General features: G+C 43.9%; 2 protein-coding genes across 2 annotated transcripts in view; both read right to left on the bottom strand.

Annotated features, from left to right (window-relative positions):
• LOC134098097 (phospholipase B1, membrane-associated-like) overlaps window positions 1-5238 on the bottom strand; it is a 37658-nt gene extending 32420 nt beyond the window's left edge. Inside the window, exons 1-14 of the mRNA XM_062551043.1 lie at window positions 5157-5238; window positions 4892-4973; window positions 4556-4660; window positions 4207-4302; window positions 3992-4063; window positions 3520-3597; window positions 3050-3110; window positions 2359-2417; window positions 2014-2081; window positions 1797-1840; window positions 1547-1649; window positions 1372-1423; window positions 436-516; window positions 178-243 (exon numbers count right to left, since the gene is read on the bottom strand). Coding sequence (XP_062407027.1) covers window positions 178-243; window positions 436-516; window positions 1372-1423; window positions 1547-1649; window positions 1797-1840; window positions 2014-2081; window positions 2359-2417; window positions 3050-3110; window positions 3520-3597; window positions 3992-4063; window positions 4207-4302; window positions 4556-4660; window positions 4892-4973; window positions 5157-5200 — 1011 coding nt within the window. The 5' untranslated portion in view covers window positions 5201-5238. The remainder of the gene's footprint in view (window positions 1-177; window positions 244-435; window positions 517-1371; window positions 1424-1546; window positions 1650-1796; window positions 1841-2013; window positions 2082-2358; window positions 2418-3049; window positions 3111-3519; window positions 3598-3991; window positions 4064-4206; window positions 4303-4555; window positions 4661-4891; window positions 4974-5156) is intronic.
• A 765-nt stretch (window positions 5239-6003) lies between these two features.
• LOC134097441 (phospholipase B1, membrane-associated-like) lies at window positions 6004-13444 on the bottom strand. Its single transcript, XM_062550314.1, has 16 exons — window positions 13418-13444; window positions 13168-13230; window positions 11763-11816; window positions 11583-11653; window positions 11124-11199; window positions 10514-10615; window positions 9818-9892; window positions 9646-9711; window positions 9363-9440; window positions 8729-8789; window positions 8285-8343; window positions 7876-7949; window positions 7359-7402; window positions 7095-7203; window positions 6858-6909; window positions 6004-6147 (listed from the first exon to the last, which is right to left on the bottom strand). Exons 1-16 carry the CDS (start codon window positions 13442-13444, stop codon window positions 6004-6006), a joined length of 1155 nt encoding a protein of 384 aa, XP_062406298.1.
• Window positions 13445-19020: the final 5576 nt, after the last annotated feature.

Below are 19020 nucleotides of genomic sequence, written 5' to 3'. Positions count from 1 at the left end.
TGTGTGTGTGTGTGTGTGTGTGTGTGTGTGTGTGTGCGCGTGTGTGTGTGTGTGTGCGGGTGTGAGAGGTAAAAAAAATATAGATGAGAAGGCAATCGGTTCTTCAATCAGGTACATCAACAACCCCAGCCTCATATTCCCATCTGATATTTCCTTTAAGAGTCATCGTGCTCTTACCGTAGCATAAAGCAAGTCCAGACTCTCCATAACATGTTTAGTGAAGTTCTTTGGTGACAGATTGTTCTGTACAAAGGGAATAAAATCATGACTCGTGAAAAGTGTAATAAGATCTTAAATATGTGTGTGTGTATGTGTGTGTGTGTGTATGTAAGTGAGAGAGAGAGAGAGAGAGAGAAAGAGAGAGAGATAGTGAGAGTGAGAGCGATAATGAGAGAGACAGAGAGAGAGAGACTGTGCGAGCAATAAAGGCCTTACCTGGTCTGTGCAGTACTGGCACAGATCACCGACTCCAACAAGCAGTGTCACCAGTTTCCAGTCTTCAGCAAAGTTTACATCCTATAGGGAGAGGATTACATCACATATTACACTACATCCTAGAGGGAGAGGATTACATCACATATTACACTACATCCTAGAGGGAGAGGATTACACCACATATTACACTACATCCTAGAGGGAGAGGATTACACCACATATTACACTACATCCTAGAGGGAGAGGATTACACCACATGTTACACTACATAGGGAGAGGATTACACCACATATTACACTACATCCTAGAGGGAGAGGATTACATCACATATTACACTACATCCTAGAGGGAGAGGATTACACCACATATTACACTACATCCTAGAGGGAGAGGATTACACCACATATTACACTACATCCTAGAGGGAGAGGATTACACCACATGTTACACTATATATAGGGAGAGGATTACACTACATATTACACTACATCCATGTGTTGTACATGATTTATTTCATATATTCTGAGTTGCACTCATGATTAGGAGGAGAGGAGGTGTGTGGAGGTGCACTCATGACTAGGAGGAGAGGAGGGGTGTGGAGGTGCACTCATGACTAGGAGGAGAGGAGAGGAGGGGTGTGGAGGTGCACTCATGACTAGGAGGAGAGGAGGGGTGTGGAGGTGCACTCATGATGAGGAGGAGGGGAGGGGTGTGGAGGTGCACTCATGACTAGGAGGAGAGGAGAGGAGGGGTGTGGAGGTGCACTCATGATTAGGAGGAGAGGAGGGGTGTGGAGTTGCACTCATGATGAGGAGGAGAGGAGAGGAGGGGTGTGGAGGTGCACTCATGATGAGGAGGAGAGGAGGGGTGTGGAGGTGCACTCATGATGAGGAGGAGAGGAGGTGTGTGTAGGGGTGTGTAGGGGTGTGTGTGTACCTTGCTGCTGTTCATGGCCAGGAGAAGAGAATTCACCTGAGCTGGGATGGCACTGTTGGGGAGGAGGAGATGGGAGTCGTCAGGAGACAAACACACAAACACACAGATCTTGTTTCAACACACGCACGCACACACACACACACACACACACACACATACAGTATGTTCAACTCACGAGGCCTGAGCTCCTGAGACAGCCATGTTGAACCCTTTAGTAGCAAGTAGCCCTTGACCCCGGGAGAAGCCTTTGAGGGCGGAGTTAAAGTTCTTCAGAATATCTACGGGAGACAGCACAGTGGAGGAAAGAAAAGAAAAGGGTGTTGGAGGATGTATGGTAGACTGAGAAGGAGACACTACTACCACTGCTTGTAATATATCATGGATGTCATATGAAGGATAATCTATTCTCAGGAGCATTCACTCACTTGGCAGAGTAGTGGTTGTCGTTAAGGTGTTGTCACCCCCAATACTGAGAAAAAAGACCAACATTAGCTGAGACTGCTCAAGTAGACGCTATTTATGTACGCTGTGTGTGTCTGTGTGTGTGTGTGTGTGTGTGTGTGTGTGTGTGTGTGTGTGTGTGTTTCTGTGTGTTTCTCTGTGTGTGTGTGTGTGTGTGTGTGTGTGTTTCCCCATCCTCACCTCCATGACACCCCCTTGTACTCTGTTTTGAGGGAATTATAGCTGTTGGCCTTGGCTGCACGTCCAGCCTGTAAGAACCATCAACACACAGAGGATGGATCATTCAGGGGGTCTCTAAGTTGCTAATAGCCCATTAATGTTAGATACAGAATGAACAGGTGTCAGGTCAGGCATATTTGTGTGTAAATTCTTTACAATGACACACACAGGCACAGGCACACAGACACACAGACACACAGACACACACACACACACACACACACACACACACACACACACACACACACACACACACACACACACACACACACACACACACACACACACACACACACACACACTCACCGTAATAGAGTCACCTAGTGCGCCCACCACTTTGATGTCTGCAGGCCTCAGTTTGTGAACTAAAGGAAGAGAAAAGAGAGATGTCTTTAAACCTATATTCTGACAGATCAAAACGATGTATGAATATGCAGGAACCATAGACTGTATATAAAGAACTGGGCAGTGTGGCTGCATTCAGCTATATGTTCTATGGAACCGAAGCCACCGAGGTGTAGGTGGTGTCATCTTGGAACATTTGGATTGTTCTATACAGTGTATGGCAGGAACATTGGTGTACGATATCAGACGTATTTCCTGATATACATATAGACAATTATATTATAAGTGTTTGCTCTTTCTCTTCCGCCTACTCTCTCCCCTTGCTCCCTTTCTCATGTGTTCAGGTGTGTTCATGTGCCCAGGTGTGTTCAGGTGTGCTCAGGTGTGTTCATGTATTCAGGTGTGTTCATGTGCCCAGGTGTGTTCATGTATTCAGGTGTGTTCAGGTGTGTTCATGTGCCCAGGTGTGTTCAGGTGTGTTCAGGTGTGTTCATGTGCCAAGGTGTGTTCATGTATTCAGGTGTGCCCAGGTGTGTTCAGGTGTGTTCAGGTGTGTTCATGTGCCCAGGTGTGTTCATGTGTTCAGGTGTGTTCAGGTGTGCTCAGGTGTGTTCATGCCCAGGTGTGCCCGGGTGCTCTCTGCTTCTCCTACCTGATGTGGGCACAGTGGCAGATGGAGACACATCCTTGCAGGAGAAATCTCGGCCCCAATTCTGGACCAACACAAGCAGAACACAACAACAATTTGCCAAAGCTTCCTTACTCAGCTGACAAGGGCAGTTGAGCTTAATGATCACTTTTAAAATGGTCATGATATATGCGTTCTCTTTCTAAGCATTATATCAAGTGAAGTATATTCTTGAATTTCCCCTTGGGGATCAATAAAGTATCTATCTACAGTATGTATCTAACAGAGGTGAATACCCTATGATAACCTAACAATCAAAAAGAACAATGTTTCTGCAACTTTGGATTAATGATACCGAAATCATGCCACCTAGTGTTGGGCCAGGGTATGACAAAGATAAGAGGAATTGTTACTGTAAAGTCCAATAAACTTACTGTAGGCGCTCTACTGTACACTTATGGTCACAATAAATTCAAGCTGAGGAAAAAATGTACCGTGATCTCAGGTGGTGGTAAGGTAGGGCCTTGATAGGTGTAGTTGCTGTTTTTGTAAGTCCTTATGAAGGGTGAGCTCTGTGAATGAACACAATGACAAATTAAAGCAGTCCAGGCTTTAACCTTTATTAACATTGATCTATCTGGACTATCTATCTATATAAACATACATGATTGAGAGCCAATACCTTTTCTCTCAGGCGGGTTCAGAAAGCAAAAGTCCTGCCAGGTATTTGATCTAATCATTTAGTAAAACAGCTCAGATAGCAGCTGGGTAGATCAGACAGTTTGTGATATCACCTGTGTTAAGTGCACAGGTAGAACGAATCTATGGCAGGACTTTTACTCTCTGCAACCAGGATGTCTGCCTCTGAGAATGTTAGATGTGAATTGATTGACAGAATCCAGATCCCTGTGGGCTACAGGTGCCGTGTATCATAACTCAATCTGTCGTGTTCAAAGGTGGGCTTACCTGAGAAGGGCACTTCATTTTGATGCCATTTATAAACTCCTGAGTGTGAGTCTTATTACCCAGAGGCTCCAGCTGAAGGAGAACACACACACACACACACAGGAACAGGAATCATTTGCTCAGCTGAACACGTGCTCTATACTGTACTTCATCATTCCTGCAGACATCCACTCACACGTGTGATATGATATGATGAGTGCTGAGCTGTTTATTACCATGTTGTTCCACAGTGCTCGTGCCATCTGCGTGTGGGCCTTCTGGCTCAGGTGGAAACAGTCCGGCGTGAAGTAGGAGCGGTCTGCTCGCCCATCCTGAGAGAGGGGGACACAGGGACAAAGAGGTAGGGAAAGAGAGAGAGAGAGAGAGAGAGAGAGAGAGAGAGAGAGAGAGAGTGAATGAAAGAAATAGAAAGGAATGGAGGACAAGTTGTGTTCGATATCTTTTTGCCATATTAGCATATCAAGTGAGTGTGTGTGTGTGTGTGTGTGTGTGTGTGTGTGTGTGTGCGCGTGCGCGTGCGTGTGTGTGTGAGAGAGAGAGAGAGAAAGAGAGTGAGTCTCTCACCGGAAGAAGGGGAAGTATGATCGTCCTCAAAAAAGGCTGGATGACCACGGTGAAGTTGTCATGTGTGTCGTAACGCCCCGACTCGGTCAGTTCATGGAGGACTTGCTGCAGAAGTCAGAAAGAGAGAGAGAGAGAGAGAGAGAGAGAGATTTAGACAACATCTTGACACATACAGTAGAGATATCACCTTATTTCCACATCTCTTTATCTGAAAGGCACTAGACATGTTAGTGCACAGTGTGTGTGTGGCTGCTTCCTGTCCTACCTGATAAGCGGTGTTGAGCTAGACATGTTAGTGCACAGTGTGTGTGTGTGGCTGCTTCCTGTCCTACGTACCTGATAAGCGGTGTTGAGCTCTGCCAGTTTCCTCTCCGCCTCTGAGTTGGCCGCCGGTGAGATGACACAGGGACACAGAATACTGCGGGCAGAGTGGACACACATCACACACACGTCACACACACATCACACACACACTAGCCATGAGCTCACTGACCACACGGAGACGGATAAACAAGCCAATCACACAGAGAGAAAGAGCACAAGGACAGAGAGAGAGAGAGAGAGAGAGAGAGAGAGAGAAAGAGATCTGTTGGGCACTTACTTGACCAGCCAGGTGGGGCAGTTGAGTGACTTGTCCTGGTGCATGGCCCTCAGAGGGACGATGTGCAGTGGCTCTATCAGATTCACTACGGCTCGAGGCACCTACGTCAGCCACAATCAGCGCAAACAGAAAACCAGTCAGGTAGTGTGTGTGTGTGTGTGTGTGTGTGTGTGTGTGTGTGTGTGTGTGTGTGTGTGTGTGTGTGTGTGTGTGTGTGTGTGTGTGTGTGTGTGTGTGTGTGTGTGTGTGTGTGTGTGTGTGTGTGTGTGTGTGTGTGTGTGTGTGTGTGATGTCTTTAATGACAAGTTGTTAGAAGTTGTTATTTGTTAGAAGAAGATCAGTATCTCACCTCTTTTTGGAGTAAGTCTAGTGTCTCTCTTAAATGCCTGAGAAAGGTCTTTGGGGAGTACTGGAGCTGTGTAGAGCGGAACAATAGAGGCTATTATTACACACGTCTCCACCTCATAGACCACACAGCCAGTATTGGTACACAACACTCTTACAAAAGGGTTCTTGGGGTGTCATAAAGAACTATGCAGACTTTAAAAAAAAAAAAACCTTGGTGGTTCCTTTGATGGACCCTTCAAAATGGTTTAAAGATACATTTATGGGTGCCGTATGGAGCATGCAATGGTTCTATAATACATTAGACCTTTTGTTCTAACAGTGTACAGCCTGATATGAGGCATGTTTGGTCTTCACCTCATTGACAACACAGTTGGTACAATACGGCCTGCTGTGAGGTATGTTTGGAGGCTAGCGGAACTAGAGGCTATTACGCACGTCTTCACCTCATAGACCACACAGTTGGTACATAGCCTGCTATTAGGCAAATTAGGACTTCACCTCATAGACCACACAGTTGGCACTGGTACGCTACAGCCTGATATGAAGCTAGTGGAATACTCACAGCATTCTTGCAGTAGTCACACATGTCGTTTCCTCCGATGAACACGGTGATGACCTTCCAGTCATTCTGGAAGTCCACACGCTGAATGGGGAATAGTGCATTTATATACCACTTACATATCACTTATGTATCAAATTTATACATCACAATGAATACCACTCAAATGGAGATGTTTACATTCACGCGTGTGTGTGTGTGATTCCATATTCTCTACGGATTATATATGATCTTAAACTGGATCAGTTGAAATGTTTGCATAACTCGCCGATAGGAAGATCACATGTGAATGCTCCTCAGAGACTCTCTTAGTTGTTCATTAAGAACAAACTGTCTAGTACAATGGCTACAGTAATTTCCTGTGCATTAGCCGCAAGTTAAAAGGAGCAAAACCATATTAATTGCCCCCGTGTATTAACCTCATACTGTATAGCTGAAGAAATGTTGTACTGTACTGTACATATATACCGTAGTATGGGAAATTATGATAATCGGAAGCTGGGGAATGGATGAAGTTTCTCTGAGAGTTTGCTCTTTGTGTATGTGTGCAGTGGTGTTTGTTTGTTTGTTTGTTTGTTTCTGAGGTGAGGTGATGTTGGGTAACATTCTGTTGACGTTCAAACAACACAGAGACCTAGCTCGCCCCTCCCTCCTGTGCAACTGAAACTCTCCTAAATGCACATTTTGTCTGTGATTGGCTTTAAGGACTGCCTGTGAAACAGTTTGTGTATGTGTGTGTGTGTGTGTGTGAGTGTGTGTGTGTGTGCTCTTATTGACTATTGGTGTTTACTTACAGAGTCTGTCTTCATCCTTTGCACCAAGTCCCGAGCCTGCCCTAACAGGTTCCTGATTAAAAAGAAAACAACCGTTATCGATGGAAGTAGGGACAGATTGAGAGCAAGAAGTCCAAGACACAGAGAATGTTGACAGACAGACAGACAGATAAGGAGCGGAGCCTCAGATATATTATTGTATTTGGTCAGAGTGATGTCACTGTGAGGTCACCGTGAGGTCAGAGTGAGGTCACTCACGCAGCTTTGGCCCCTGCGACGGCCTGGTTGAGGAACGCTTGTGGCGTGTCCTCTCTTCCTATTCCCTCTGAGAAGCCCGTCACATTGCCATTGAACTCCTTGAGGATGTCTGTGCACAGGGAATTCATTCAAATTAGTACTTCAGTCTAACGTTTTTTTCCAAACTAACTTTTAAATATATTTTTTCATCACCAAAGCCCTTTCCCAACAGGGAGTGTCTCTAACACTAACATAAAGAATTGTGCGCTCGGTGTAGTTACTCACTGGGAAGTGTGGTGACATGTGACAGGTTCTTGTCTCCGCCCACACTGGAGGAAATGGACAGGAGGAGGGGCGGGGTTAAACCAGTAACCATAGTGATGATAATAGTGTAAAACAACCAGTCTACAGAGCAGCATTATTTTCGACTTGCCTTCTCCCTATCAATCAGTGGATGTACATTATAATATGTCCGACTTCAGGAAACAAGGATATATACAGTATAAGGATGTTTGCAACACTTTGTATAACTGCAAAGCTGGCTGGGCTACTTCTAAAAGACTAACCCAGAGATGACTGGAGCACTCAGATGAAATAAACTTTTTTATTGTGGTGCACAAACGACTAACGTTTCGACGCACTGCGTCTTCTTCAGTTCATTAATATGGTATTAATATGTTTTTTTTTTTTTTAAACTTGCATAGAACACTGCCCTGTGGCTTACACACAGGAAATGACTGTATGACCTGTGGTCTTATGACCTCTGGAGTGGAAGAGCTGATGGGGTCGTGCTGGGACTCACCTCCAGGACAAGCCACGGTACTGGGTCAGAACCTGGAGCAGGTTATTAGGGGAGGCACCCAGGCCATTACCCGCCTACCAGAGAGAGAAGGAGGGGTACAGAGAGAGAGAAAGAGAGAGAGGAAGAGAGAGAGAGAAAGGGTTTAGAGAAATAGAGAGAGCATAGAGAGAGAGGAAGAGAGAGAGTGTGTAGAGAGAGAGTACAAAGGGAGAGAGAGAAAGAGGGTGTGGAGAGAGAGGGAGAGAGAGAGAAAGTTGAAGTGCGCCAGTATATCAATACTTGAGACTATAAAGTGCAAGATGTGAACTGCAGAAAGGTCTGTCTTGTTATCCCAATCTAACAGCACAATCATAATATGATGAAGTGAATGATGAAGGAGAACACAGAATGCATCAGGAGCTCAACACACCGTCAGGGAGTCCCCTATAGCTGCCACCACTCTTATATCGGCTGGACGAAGCTCATGCACTGCAACCAAAGCACAATGTATGGTACATCAAACAAGGTGTGAAGGTTTGTGTGTGTGTCTGTGTGTGTGTGTGTGTGTGTGTGTGTGTGTGTGTGTGTGTGTGTGAGAGAGTGTGTGTGTGCGTGTGTATGCATGTATGTGTGCATGTGTGTGTGTGTGTGTCATCCTTCTCACCTGAGGTTGGTGTAACGGGAGAAGGACTATGTGTGTTTGTGTTTGTGTAATCCGTGTGTATGCATGTATGTGTGTGTGTGTGTGTGTGTGTGTCATCCTTCTCACCTGAGGTTGGTGTAACGGGAGAAGGACTATGTGTGTTTGTGTTTGTGTAATCCGTGTGTATGCATGTATGTGTGTGTGTGTGTGTGTGTGTGTCATCCTTCTCACCTGAGGTTGGTGTGACGGGAGAAGGACTACGCTCCACACATGGCAGATCAGTCCCCATTACCTGTACAAGCGCGCACACACACCAGCATTATTCAGTGCTACTGGAACGCAGAGCAAAATACTGACAGGACAGGCCCATTGATTTCAGAATAAGATTAGTACAGAATGCCACAGCATTATGACTATGTAAATATTGTTTAGCATAGCACAGCATTATGACTATGTAAACATTGTTTAGCATAGCACAGCATTATGACTATGTAAATATTGTTTAGCATAGCACAGCATTATGACTATGTAAATATTGTTTAGCATAGCACAGCATTATGACTATGTAAATATTGTTTAGCATAGCACAGCATTATGACTATGTAAATATTGTTTAGCATAGCACAGCATTATGACTATGTAAATATTGTTTAGCATAGCACAGCATTATGACTATGTAAACATTGTTTAGGATAACACAGCATTATGACTATGTAAATATTGTTTAGCATAGCACAGCATTATGACTGATTATTATGTGCTGTATCTATAAGATACCATACTATTATGATCATGTGCAACTTGGCAGCACATATTTTGACATGGGCCAATATGAAACAGAGTACAAATGACACAAGCCACTTACTGGGTCGATCTCAGGAGCCGCAGTGGTCACGTAGGTCTCTGATGGGGTGTTTCTCTCAGTCCTCAGGTATGGACGCTCCTAGGAGGCAGAGACAGACTTAGATTAGAAGACTAATGGTGTTAAAAGAAAAACTGCTGGGCTCTTAATCTAAGGTGTTGTTTTCATGTGAGTGGCGGGACATTCACTGAGTTACAATTGTTTCTGTGAGCGCACAGTCACAACACCCAAAACAAACAGTGTCGTGTCTGCGCCAATCAATCATAACAGACCACCATCAACTGACCTCACTTGGGCACGGGATTCTGAAGCTCTTGCCATCCGCACTCTGTTGCTCGTCATTCGGCTGAAGCTGAAAGATTCAACAGGACGGCATGACAGGCCAGTGAGGCTGATGTTATTGCTGAGGGTTTATTATGGCCCTGCTTTCACAACTATTGTGTAATGGTGTGACTCACCAGGTTTGCCCACAACTGGACAGCCAGCTTGTTCATGTTGAGCGACTCATCCACAGTGTAGGGCCCAGACGCACTCTGTTTGAAATATTATAAAAGGATAAATACAGAGAGAAAGACATGGCTGAAAGAAAGTCAGAGGTGGAAAACTGCAGCTTCAGAAAGTAAAAGTCCGATCATGTATTGGTTCTTCCTGTGCATTTAGCACCGCTGATCTCATCAGAAGAGTTGTGCTAATTAGAATCAGCTGGCTGAAGTGAATGGTTGGCACATCAGTTAGAATAGAAAAAAAATAGAATATATACTTTTTTGATCCCGTGAGGGAAATTCAGTTCTCTGCATTTAACCCAATTTAACCGAATTAGTGAACACACAGCACACAGTGAACACACAGTGAGGTGAATCACACAACCCAGAGCAGTGAGCTGCCTGCCCAACCAGCGGCGCTCGGGGAGCAGTGAGTGGTTAGGTGCCTTGCTCAAGGGCACTTCAGCCATGGCGGACTGGTCGGGGATCGAACCGGCAACCCTCCGGTTACAAGCCCGGTGCGCTAACCAGTACACCACGGCTGCCCCATGTTATGTGGTAGGAGGACTTGAAGCTGGACTTTTCCTCCTCTGAAGAAAGACGAAGAGAAGAGAGAAAAGAGAAAGGGGAATTCATCTTGCTGGATTCATCACAGTGTTGTTTTCAACTCACTGCAGGCAGGTCAGCAGACATGGGTGAGTTCTGCAGCACCACAGTGAAATCATCCTTGTTGCTGTAGAACGTCTTGTCCACCAGGTGGCGTTGTAGAGTCTCCTGTCAAGGGAGGAGAAGATGCAATGCTATAGTCTCCACTCTCAGCCTCACTGCAGCTCAAGCTCTCTGCATATGACACACACTATGAAGCTCTGGGCATATGACACACACTCGGCCTCTCCAGCGAAAATATCTAACGTAACCTCCACTTGATGTGACTCTCCTGTAAATATATCCACATATATGCAGCTGCATCCAGCTTGAATAGATGGCTACAATATACACTATATGAGTACTATCATGTATGCGAGTATATGTGAAACCCATTTGGACATCTTGCACTAAAGTCTATGCTGAATAAGAAAGTGGCCAATATCGAATATTTACTCATATTTTGAAACATAATGATAAACACATGGAAATATGTGTTTATTATCTATAACATACATGTAAATGGAAGTACTGTATATGTATCTAACACATATGTGGTTATACTGGAATATGCTCAAGCTGCATACAGTATATGTGGTCATGTTATTGTTCTGAGAGGCTATGCGTGGGGTGGCACCTGTAGGAGCTGGGGCAGTACGGCCCTCATCAGCCGCAGCTCTCCTGCCGTCCGCACCTCATCGCAGGGACAAACTCTGTCAACACACACACACGGGAACGTCAGCGTTAGTCGTCCGAGCTACCAATATCTCCACAGAGTCAAGGAGTGTTTCAAAGTGAACACATTAATCGGCACGATTGAATTTGAAACTAAATGAACTATACATTTGAATCTAAAAATCTCTCATGCACTGTGCTGCCTGCCTGTATCCAAGTTACTCTTGAGAATGACAGTTACTTTTGTAAAAATGGCAATATACAGTATGACCGACCATAACAAAGAAATAACAACGATTAAAACTTATCACAACCTACATTTCTCCTACATGATCCAGCCATTAAAGATATCGTAACTTGGAAATAGATCCTATGAATAGAGAATAGTCACTTTGATGTACTGAAAAAGGCAAAAGCTCACCTGCTTTGCTGGAGATACCCAGGTCTGGCTGAGCTGTCCCACACAATGACATTGACAACAGCCTTCTCCAGCTAGAGGGTATAAAACATACCAGCATTTAAAGCCATGAAACATACAAGCAAGCAAGTGTTTATAAATGAGAGATCCCTTGAATGTTCTAGTACATCACAAAACACTAACCTGCGAGCTTAAGAATTCAAGAGTCTTCTCAACCTGCTGAACTGTTCTGTCAACCTGGAACACATAAAACAAATATTATAACACCAAGAACAATCCGGAACACATAAAACAAATATCATAACACCAAGAACAACCCGGAACACATAAAACAAATATTATAACACCAAGAACAATCCGGAACACATAAAACAAATATCATAACACCAAGAACAACCCGGAACACATAAAACAAATGTTATAACACCAAGAACTTCTCTTTCAGTCGGGTACTCAACATTGACTAAGTCATTCTCAGATGACATCATCGAATTCTGAACCTCCAATCTCCAATCACCCATCTCAGGGACTGTTTAATGGGCCACTATCTATGCGGAGTGACGTCAGATGACGACATCCGACAATGACTTCCTATTGGTTAATGTCTCGTGCTAAAATGAATGTGTTGAAAACAACACAACTTGCATTGGAAGCAACACAGATAGGGGCTTCCAATACGAGTGTATCAGTGTGCGTTAGTTTATATCTGTGGTTTGTTGTTTTTAATATCACAGACAGAAACCTAGAAAGATGTACGGATGAATATGCATGTGCTATAGTGATCTGGGGCAAATCCACATGTGCTAGTGATCTGGGGTGGATAGATCCACATGTGCTAGTGATCTGGGGTGTATCCGCATGTGCTAGTGATCTGGGGTGTATCCGCATGTGCTAGTGATCTGGGGTGGATAGATCCACATGTGCTAGTGATCTGGGGTGGATAGATCCACATGTGCTAGTGATCTGGGGTGGATAGATCCACATGTGCTAGTGATCTGGGGTGGATAGATCCGCATGTGCTAGTGATCTGGGGTGGATAGATCCGCATGTGCTAGTGATCTGGGGTGGATAGATCTGCATGTGCTAGTGATCTGGGGTGTATCCGCATGTGCTAGTGATCTGGGGTAAATCCACATGTGCTAGTGATCTGGGGTGTATCCGCATGTGCTAGTGATCTGGGGTGTATCCGCATGTGCTAGTGATCTGGGGTGGATAGATCCACATGTGCTAGTGATCTGGGGTGTATCCGCATGTGCTAGTGATCTGGGGTGGATAGATCCACATGTGCTAGTGATCTGGGGTGTATCCGCATGTGCTAGTGATCTGGGGTGTATCCGCATGTGCTAGTGATCTGGGGTGTATCCGCATGTGCTAGTGATCTGGGGTGGATAGATCCACATGTGCTAGTGATCTGGGGTGTATCCGCATGTGCTAGTGATCTGGGGTGTATCCGCATGTGCTAGTGATCTGGGGTGGATAGATCCACATGTGCTAGTGATCTGGGGTGTATCCGCATGTGCTAGTGATCTGGGGTGTATCCGCATGTGCTAGTGATCTGGGGTGGATCCGCATGTGCTAGTGATCTGACCTGTTCAGGGCAGACGCAAACGCTGTCCATCTGCACAAACAGCAGCACCAGCTTCCAGCCATCCTGAGGGAACACACACACACACATCATCATCAAAACACACATCATCTACTACTGAAATATCAGTGATTTCTATAACTCTAATTATATTACATTGCAGTATACTGTATACAGACAAACTACTAACAGTTTGAAGATTTTTTTTTTTTTTTTAAGGATGAAGTCATCCATTTCTGACAGAATTATTTACCTGTTGGTGGTTAAGAAATTCAACCATCTCTTCTGGGTTTTCATAAAGAGACCTGTTGAGAGGATGTAGACTATGAAATACAAACGATTTCGAAATAAAGAGATTTGTAGAATGGATGTACTGTAAACTATTCAAACTGAATTGAATTACATTACATACACGCACACGCACACGCAGATGCAAACATTGATAGAAATGTTGCAGACAGATCTGATCCAACACAGACTGATTGCGCTGTCTTAATCATCTCTGCACTAGGCATTATGGGTAGACATGGCCTCGCCATCTCCAGATGGAGAAACCATACCTATTACGTAGTGCAGAGGTAGAGTAATACTTTGCATGTATTTTTGTATTAGGCTTCCTTAGTTCATGCAGTTCACACACTCACACACACACACACACACACACACAGAGAGACACACACTTACTTATCCTCTGAAATATCGTAAAGACGTGGGTTTATCATAGACATCAGCTCTAGAAAGGAAACAGTAACAAAAGGCTTTAGACAGCATTCACCCTCAAAGACTCGCCAACATTTCAATCACACGCACGCATGAATACAACCACAAACACAAGCATAGACATTGACTTCAAAGAACCCTGTTCGTGTGCAATCGTTATGGTTAAATGGCGCTTTTGTTCACGGCTGCAAACTCTCCTGCTATTTCCTGCTAACCTGAGCCCTTTAGCCAACACTGACTGACAAGGACACAGAGAGCTGCTATCAAAGTGATAAAGGATCGAAGTGATAAAAGATCCAATTCTGACATGATGCCAATGGGAAAAACACCAACTTTTTTTCATCATCGTCTTTTAAGATCAATTATTATATCAATATCATCCATATAACTGTGATTACCAATGAGTTCATTCATCTACAGTACAAACATGGGCTGTCGAGAACAAACCAAAGTGCTGACATCGGCTGTAAAGAGTAAGAATCACATGCTCCCGAGAAATAAATACCTACGTAAATGGAAGATAATACAGCAATAGTCCAAATGCTATCTCTATATCTGTATCTGTCTATATCTGAAACCCCAATTTATCTCATTTCAACCATCAGTACGTATCCAGCCCATCACTTTACTGGGTTTATGAAGATTAGGCTGAAGGTTGTGATTGAGTCACACACGCAATCATGATCATCCTTGTACCAACACACACCCAAACTCACCTCTCATGCGCATCACATGAGAACACACACACACACACACACACACACACACACACACACACACACAGCTGTTTTTCTTCCTCAGCACATACAGGCTCTGAGAAAACCAACCTCCCTCACCTATATGACACAACCGCCCTCTGAACTGCTTTCAAGCTGCTAACATCTGGCAACAAACAACAAGCATCTGCTAACACAAACTCTCTGTATGTTGCAGCAAGTTGACCTTATAGGAACTCACCTCGCATTCTATCCATAAGCTCCACCAGCTCCGTCCTGTGGGAGAGCAAACTGCATTCATATACATTCACATTCTATACATCATCCAATATGTATCATTGGACATTCTAAATACTGTTACAGTAACAACAAAATACTGTGAAAGATGAGAATGTCAATACTGATGTTTTACTTAGCGTGAACATGCGTATGAGTGTGAATGGGAGGATGAGGGTGAATGTGTATATACGTGTGTGTGTGTGTGTGTGTGTGTGTGCATGTGTGTGTGTGTGCGTGTGTATGTGTGTGTGTGTGTGTGTGTGTGTGTGTGTGTGTGTGTGTGTGTGTGCGTGTGTGTCCGTGTGTGTGTGCGTGTGAGTGCAAGTGTGTATGTGAGTGCACGTGTGTGCTTACTGTGGTGTGTGGGGTACGGCTAGAGCTGACATCTGAGTCACATCGCCAGGTCTGAGGGAGTGTGCTGAGAAGAGAAAAACCAGACATCACTACACAGTGCATCAATACTGTACACATACACACACACACACACACACCCCAGATCTCCCATCCACACACACACACAAAGCTTTACAGATGTGCACTTGCTCACCTTTACTCTGAACTTTAACTCTGTAGCATCATAAACGTGTTACCTAAAGGGCTGTAATTTATCGCCGTGATTTATGGGTAGATAATCAGAGGAAGCTGAACATGTAAACACCCCATATCCACCATATGGACATCCATTCAAATGCTACACAATGTACACACACACACACACACACACACACACACACACACACACACACACACACACGCCTGTTTTATTCTAGCATAGCCATTCAGATCAAGTATGAATGGCACATGTAACAGGAATAATTTGCTCAACTGAACACGTGCTCTATACTGTACTTCAGTGCTTTTGCACAACAACAATAGGAATGATTAGATATCATATACAGTATCAGTTATTAGACCACGAGGAGATAATCAGTAGATTACTGCATGGATGGGGTCTTGTTGATATATCAGGAAAAAGCAATAAAAAAGGAAGACAAAGTTTAGATCAGTCCCCTAGACAGGGACAAGCTGTGCTCCCCGCTTTGTACCTGGCCGACGATTACCTTCTGATCTGCAATGGCAGTATTGATTAGTGATAAGAGGGACCTGACACTCACCTGTAATGGAGGAGCTCACAGAGCGAGGGGAGGTAGAGCAAAGCAGGGGCTGATGGGGAAAAAAACATTAAAGCATTAACAAAATAAAAGATTTTTCATATATAAAAAAAAAAGTTGCAGACACAAAATGAAGCATATTGAGTGCAGTATTTTGCCATAGCATACAAGACGCTTTTTTGGGGAAGTTCAGTCCAGAATCTAAATAAGGACGGTACCGTGGACGGTACACTACTTCCATATTAATCAAAAGCATTCATCCTCACCTGTGGAGAGTCTTCTCCTGTAAGGGCTCCTGCCAGAAGCACACAGAGGAACATATTCACTTACAGTATATTCTACATACTGTATAATGACCATAATACACTGAATTTCTGGATTACCAGGCTCAGCATGGAGAGCGGAAAGCTAAAAGCTCTGACATAGAATGCTAATTCTTAACATTTTCAACATACTGTACAGTATCTAGGATTATGACCATTTAATTTAGGCAATTTCTCTTGAACAACAACAACAAAACCCTCTTCAACAGTACCCGAAGATCACGCCTTATCAACACATTTAGTATCTCACCGAATTCTTGTGTTGTGAATATCAACATTGCTTTGTATACCAGTACACAATTGATTCAGTTACAATTTACAATAATCTAGGATATGATTTAGATAAAAACAAACAAACAAACAACCAAAAAAACTGAATGGACACAATCACACAATACTGCTTTCACATTCATAACATGCTGTGCATACCCACATTCTTCTGTATAACCGTACACGGTGCTCTTTGCTATATTTAGTATTATTTTTTATTTATCTTTATTATAATTTAGTTGACAAACCTGTTAATGTTGCTGAGAGGAGCCCCAGTAGGGTCACAATGTTGAGCAACATCTGTCCACTCATGTCCGTTATTCCCAGAGACAAGCGGCTACTGACTTGACGCCTGTTTCTCCGTGTGTCACTCAAGCCTCCCCTGAAGAACTCTGTGCCCACTGCTGCCTTTGGAGACGGACAGGTAATAAGGCCTTGCACCTCTCCAACTTCCCTTAATAGCTTCAGGTGGTGCTGGTGGTGCCAAGGTCAAGGACGTCTCTTTGATGTGCCGAGAGACTCTATATTGACTATATTGTTTGTCAGAGAATGGGAAGTGGGTGACAGAGAATGTGTGTGTACAGTATGTGTGTGTGTGGTGCTAACATTCTAATTGAGTAAGCAAAAGAAAACACAACCAACGCTTTGTGGTAGTATTTCAAAGCATGTCATGCTTTGTCAGGTAAGAGAATAATATGGTCTATCTCTTGTTATCTGTTAATAGCAGATACAGCCACTGCACAATCTCTTTTCTTATCCCAAGTTCAACTCTCTTGCCACAAGACGTTTCCCAGAGAAGCCAACCCAGAGATGGGTTGTACCAGAATACCCTCTTCCTTCTTCTAACAGATGGGTGGAGTTGATATTTATCTCATATCCATTTGGGATGCTGCATCAACACGACCAAACAGCCACAGACAACAAACAAAGAGACCTTGGAAACATATTAAAGATGCAGTCAGCAACCGTATGGAATTTCAAGCCCATAAACGTTTTTGCCACATTCAGTGACCATCTGCTTGCTGCTCATCCAGTGAGTAGCCTACATTGTAAAATAACCCGGTCTCTAGGCTATAGGCAGCCCAGGCTCAACAAAGTCTGTTCCTGTCCCCCAAATACTGTAAAAACAGAACAATGTGCAGAGTTCATGTGAACGCTGAAGGGAAGGGCGATCTACCTCTCTGGTGTTTTTTGTCTGGTTGTTTCAAATATAATGTGCATTTCGGACAAAAGCATCTGCTAAGAAATGTGAACATCAACATAAACATAAACACACACAATTGCTGACTGCACCTTTAAATGAGGGAGAAAAACATACTCAGTGTAAGCCATCCAGACTGATCAACAAAATTGTGTCAAGGGTCGTATCAATGCCTCTCTCTCTCTCTCTGTCTGTCTCTGTGCATGTGTGTGTGTGTGTGTGTGTGTGTGTGTGTGAACTATCTAATCTAAGTGTCATGTCCATGGCCATCGGCCCAGCCTTGACCTTATTTATTAACTTTGGCTTCTGAGCATGTTTCCACATATTCAGATACATCCTGCTCAGCTGACTCTTTTGCATTACCGTGTCCTTAAAGGAACACGCCAACATTTGGGAAAATTACTTAGCTTATTCATGGTCTCCCCCATGAGATGATAAGATGATGCCTTTCTCGTCTCTGTGCATGCAGTAATGCAGTAACTTTGTCTGATGCAACCACCGTTAGCCTAGCTTAGCATAGTTAATTGAGGTGGTCAGAACCAACTAGCCTATAACTAGCTCCAAAAAGTGACAAAAGAACTCCAACATTTTCCTATTTACATGTTGTGTGACTATAATTACAATGTAAATACCAATTTGAAATTAGACACAGTGATTTTTAAGCATTAACATACTTGAAACATCTTATCTAACTCTGGGGATAAGCCAATTCCAATGTTGGAGTGTTCCTTTAACACACAATAGGGCTTGGGATCGTGACGTGAAAACTTTACGGGCAGCCATTGGCAGCCTCACTCCTTATTCACTATGCGCCTTGTAAGGATTTACTCCCACCTGTTAGTGTGTTCCTGTTACTTCTTGGTCGTATGCTGCTGTGTACTGGGGTGTAACAGCACAACCCATGATCGCAAGAGGAAAAGAATCGCTAATACTATAACATTTCTGCTTCTTGTCCTCTGCATCTGAATGAATGGATTATTACAGTATGTTCGGTGCGCTACCAACATGGCGGCAATAATCCTAGAATGCAACGCATGTGCCCGAGCCCTATAGCCTGAAGCAGTGATCAAGCTGACCAATTACTCACCCTACTGAGTTGGATTTGAAGTCACTGATGTACTGCTTACACCTTACAGTACCAGCTGAGTATGTTGGAGAGGTCTTCTGCACTTGCTGAAAACCCTCCAGCCCTCACTACCAAACAATGACAGAAAGACAGAGAATCCAACAACGCT

This window comes from Sardina pilchardus, chromosome 12 (assembly GCF_963854185.1).
Source record: "Sardina pilchardus chromosome 12, fSarPil1.1, whole genome shotgun sequence".
NCBI lineage: Eukaryota > Metazoa > Chordata > Actinopteri > Clupeiformes > Clupeidae > Sardina > Sardina pilchardus.
Note: the sequence above shows the minus strand (reverse complement) of the source record. Positions and strands in the feature narration are given on the sequence as shown.

Bases quoted from the DNA above. Each gene is read 5' to 3' on its own strand.
- LOC134097441 (XM_062550314.1), bottom strand. From the start codon at position 13,444: ATGGTTGAATTTCTTAACCACCAACAG. The intron at 9,712-9,817 runs GTGAGTCACACC...TGAATCTTTCAG, and splicing joins TCCAGTTGTGGGCAAACCTG to CTTCAGCCGAATGACGAGCA. The intron at 8,344-8,728 runs GTGAGAAGGATG...CTTTGGTTGCAG, and splicing joins TCCCGTCACACCAACCTCAG to TGCATGAGCTTCGTCCAGCC.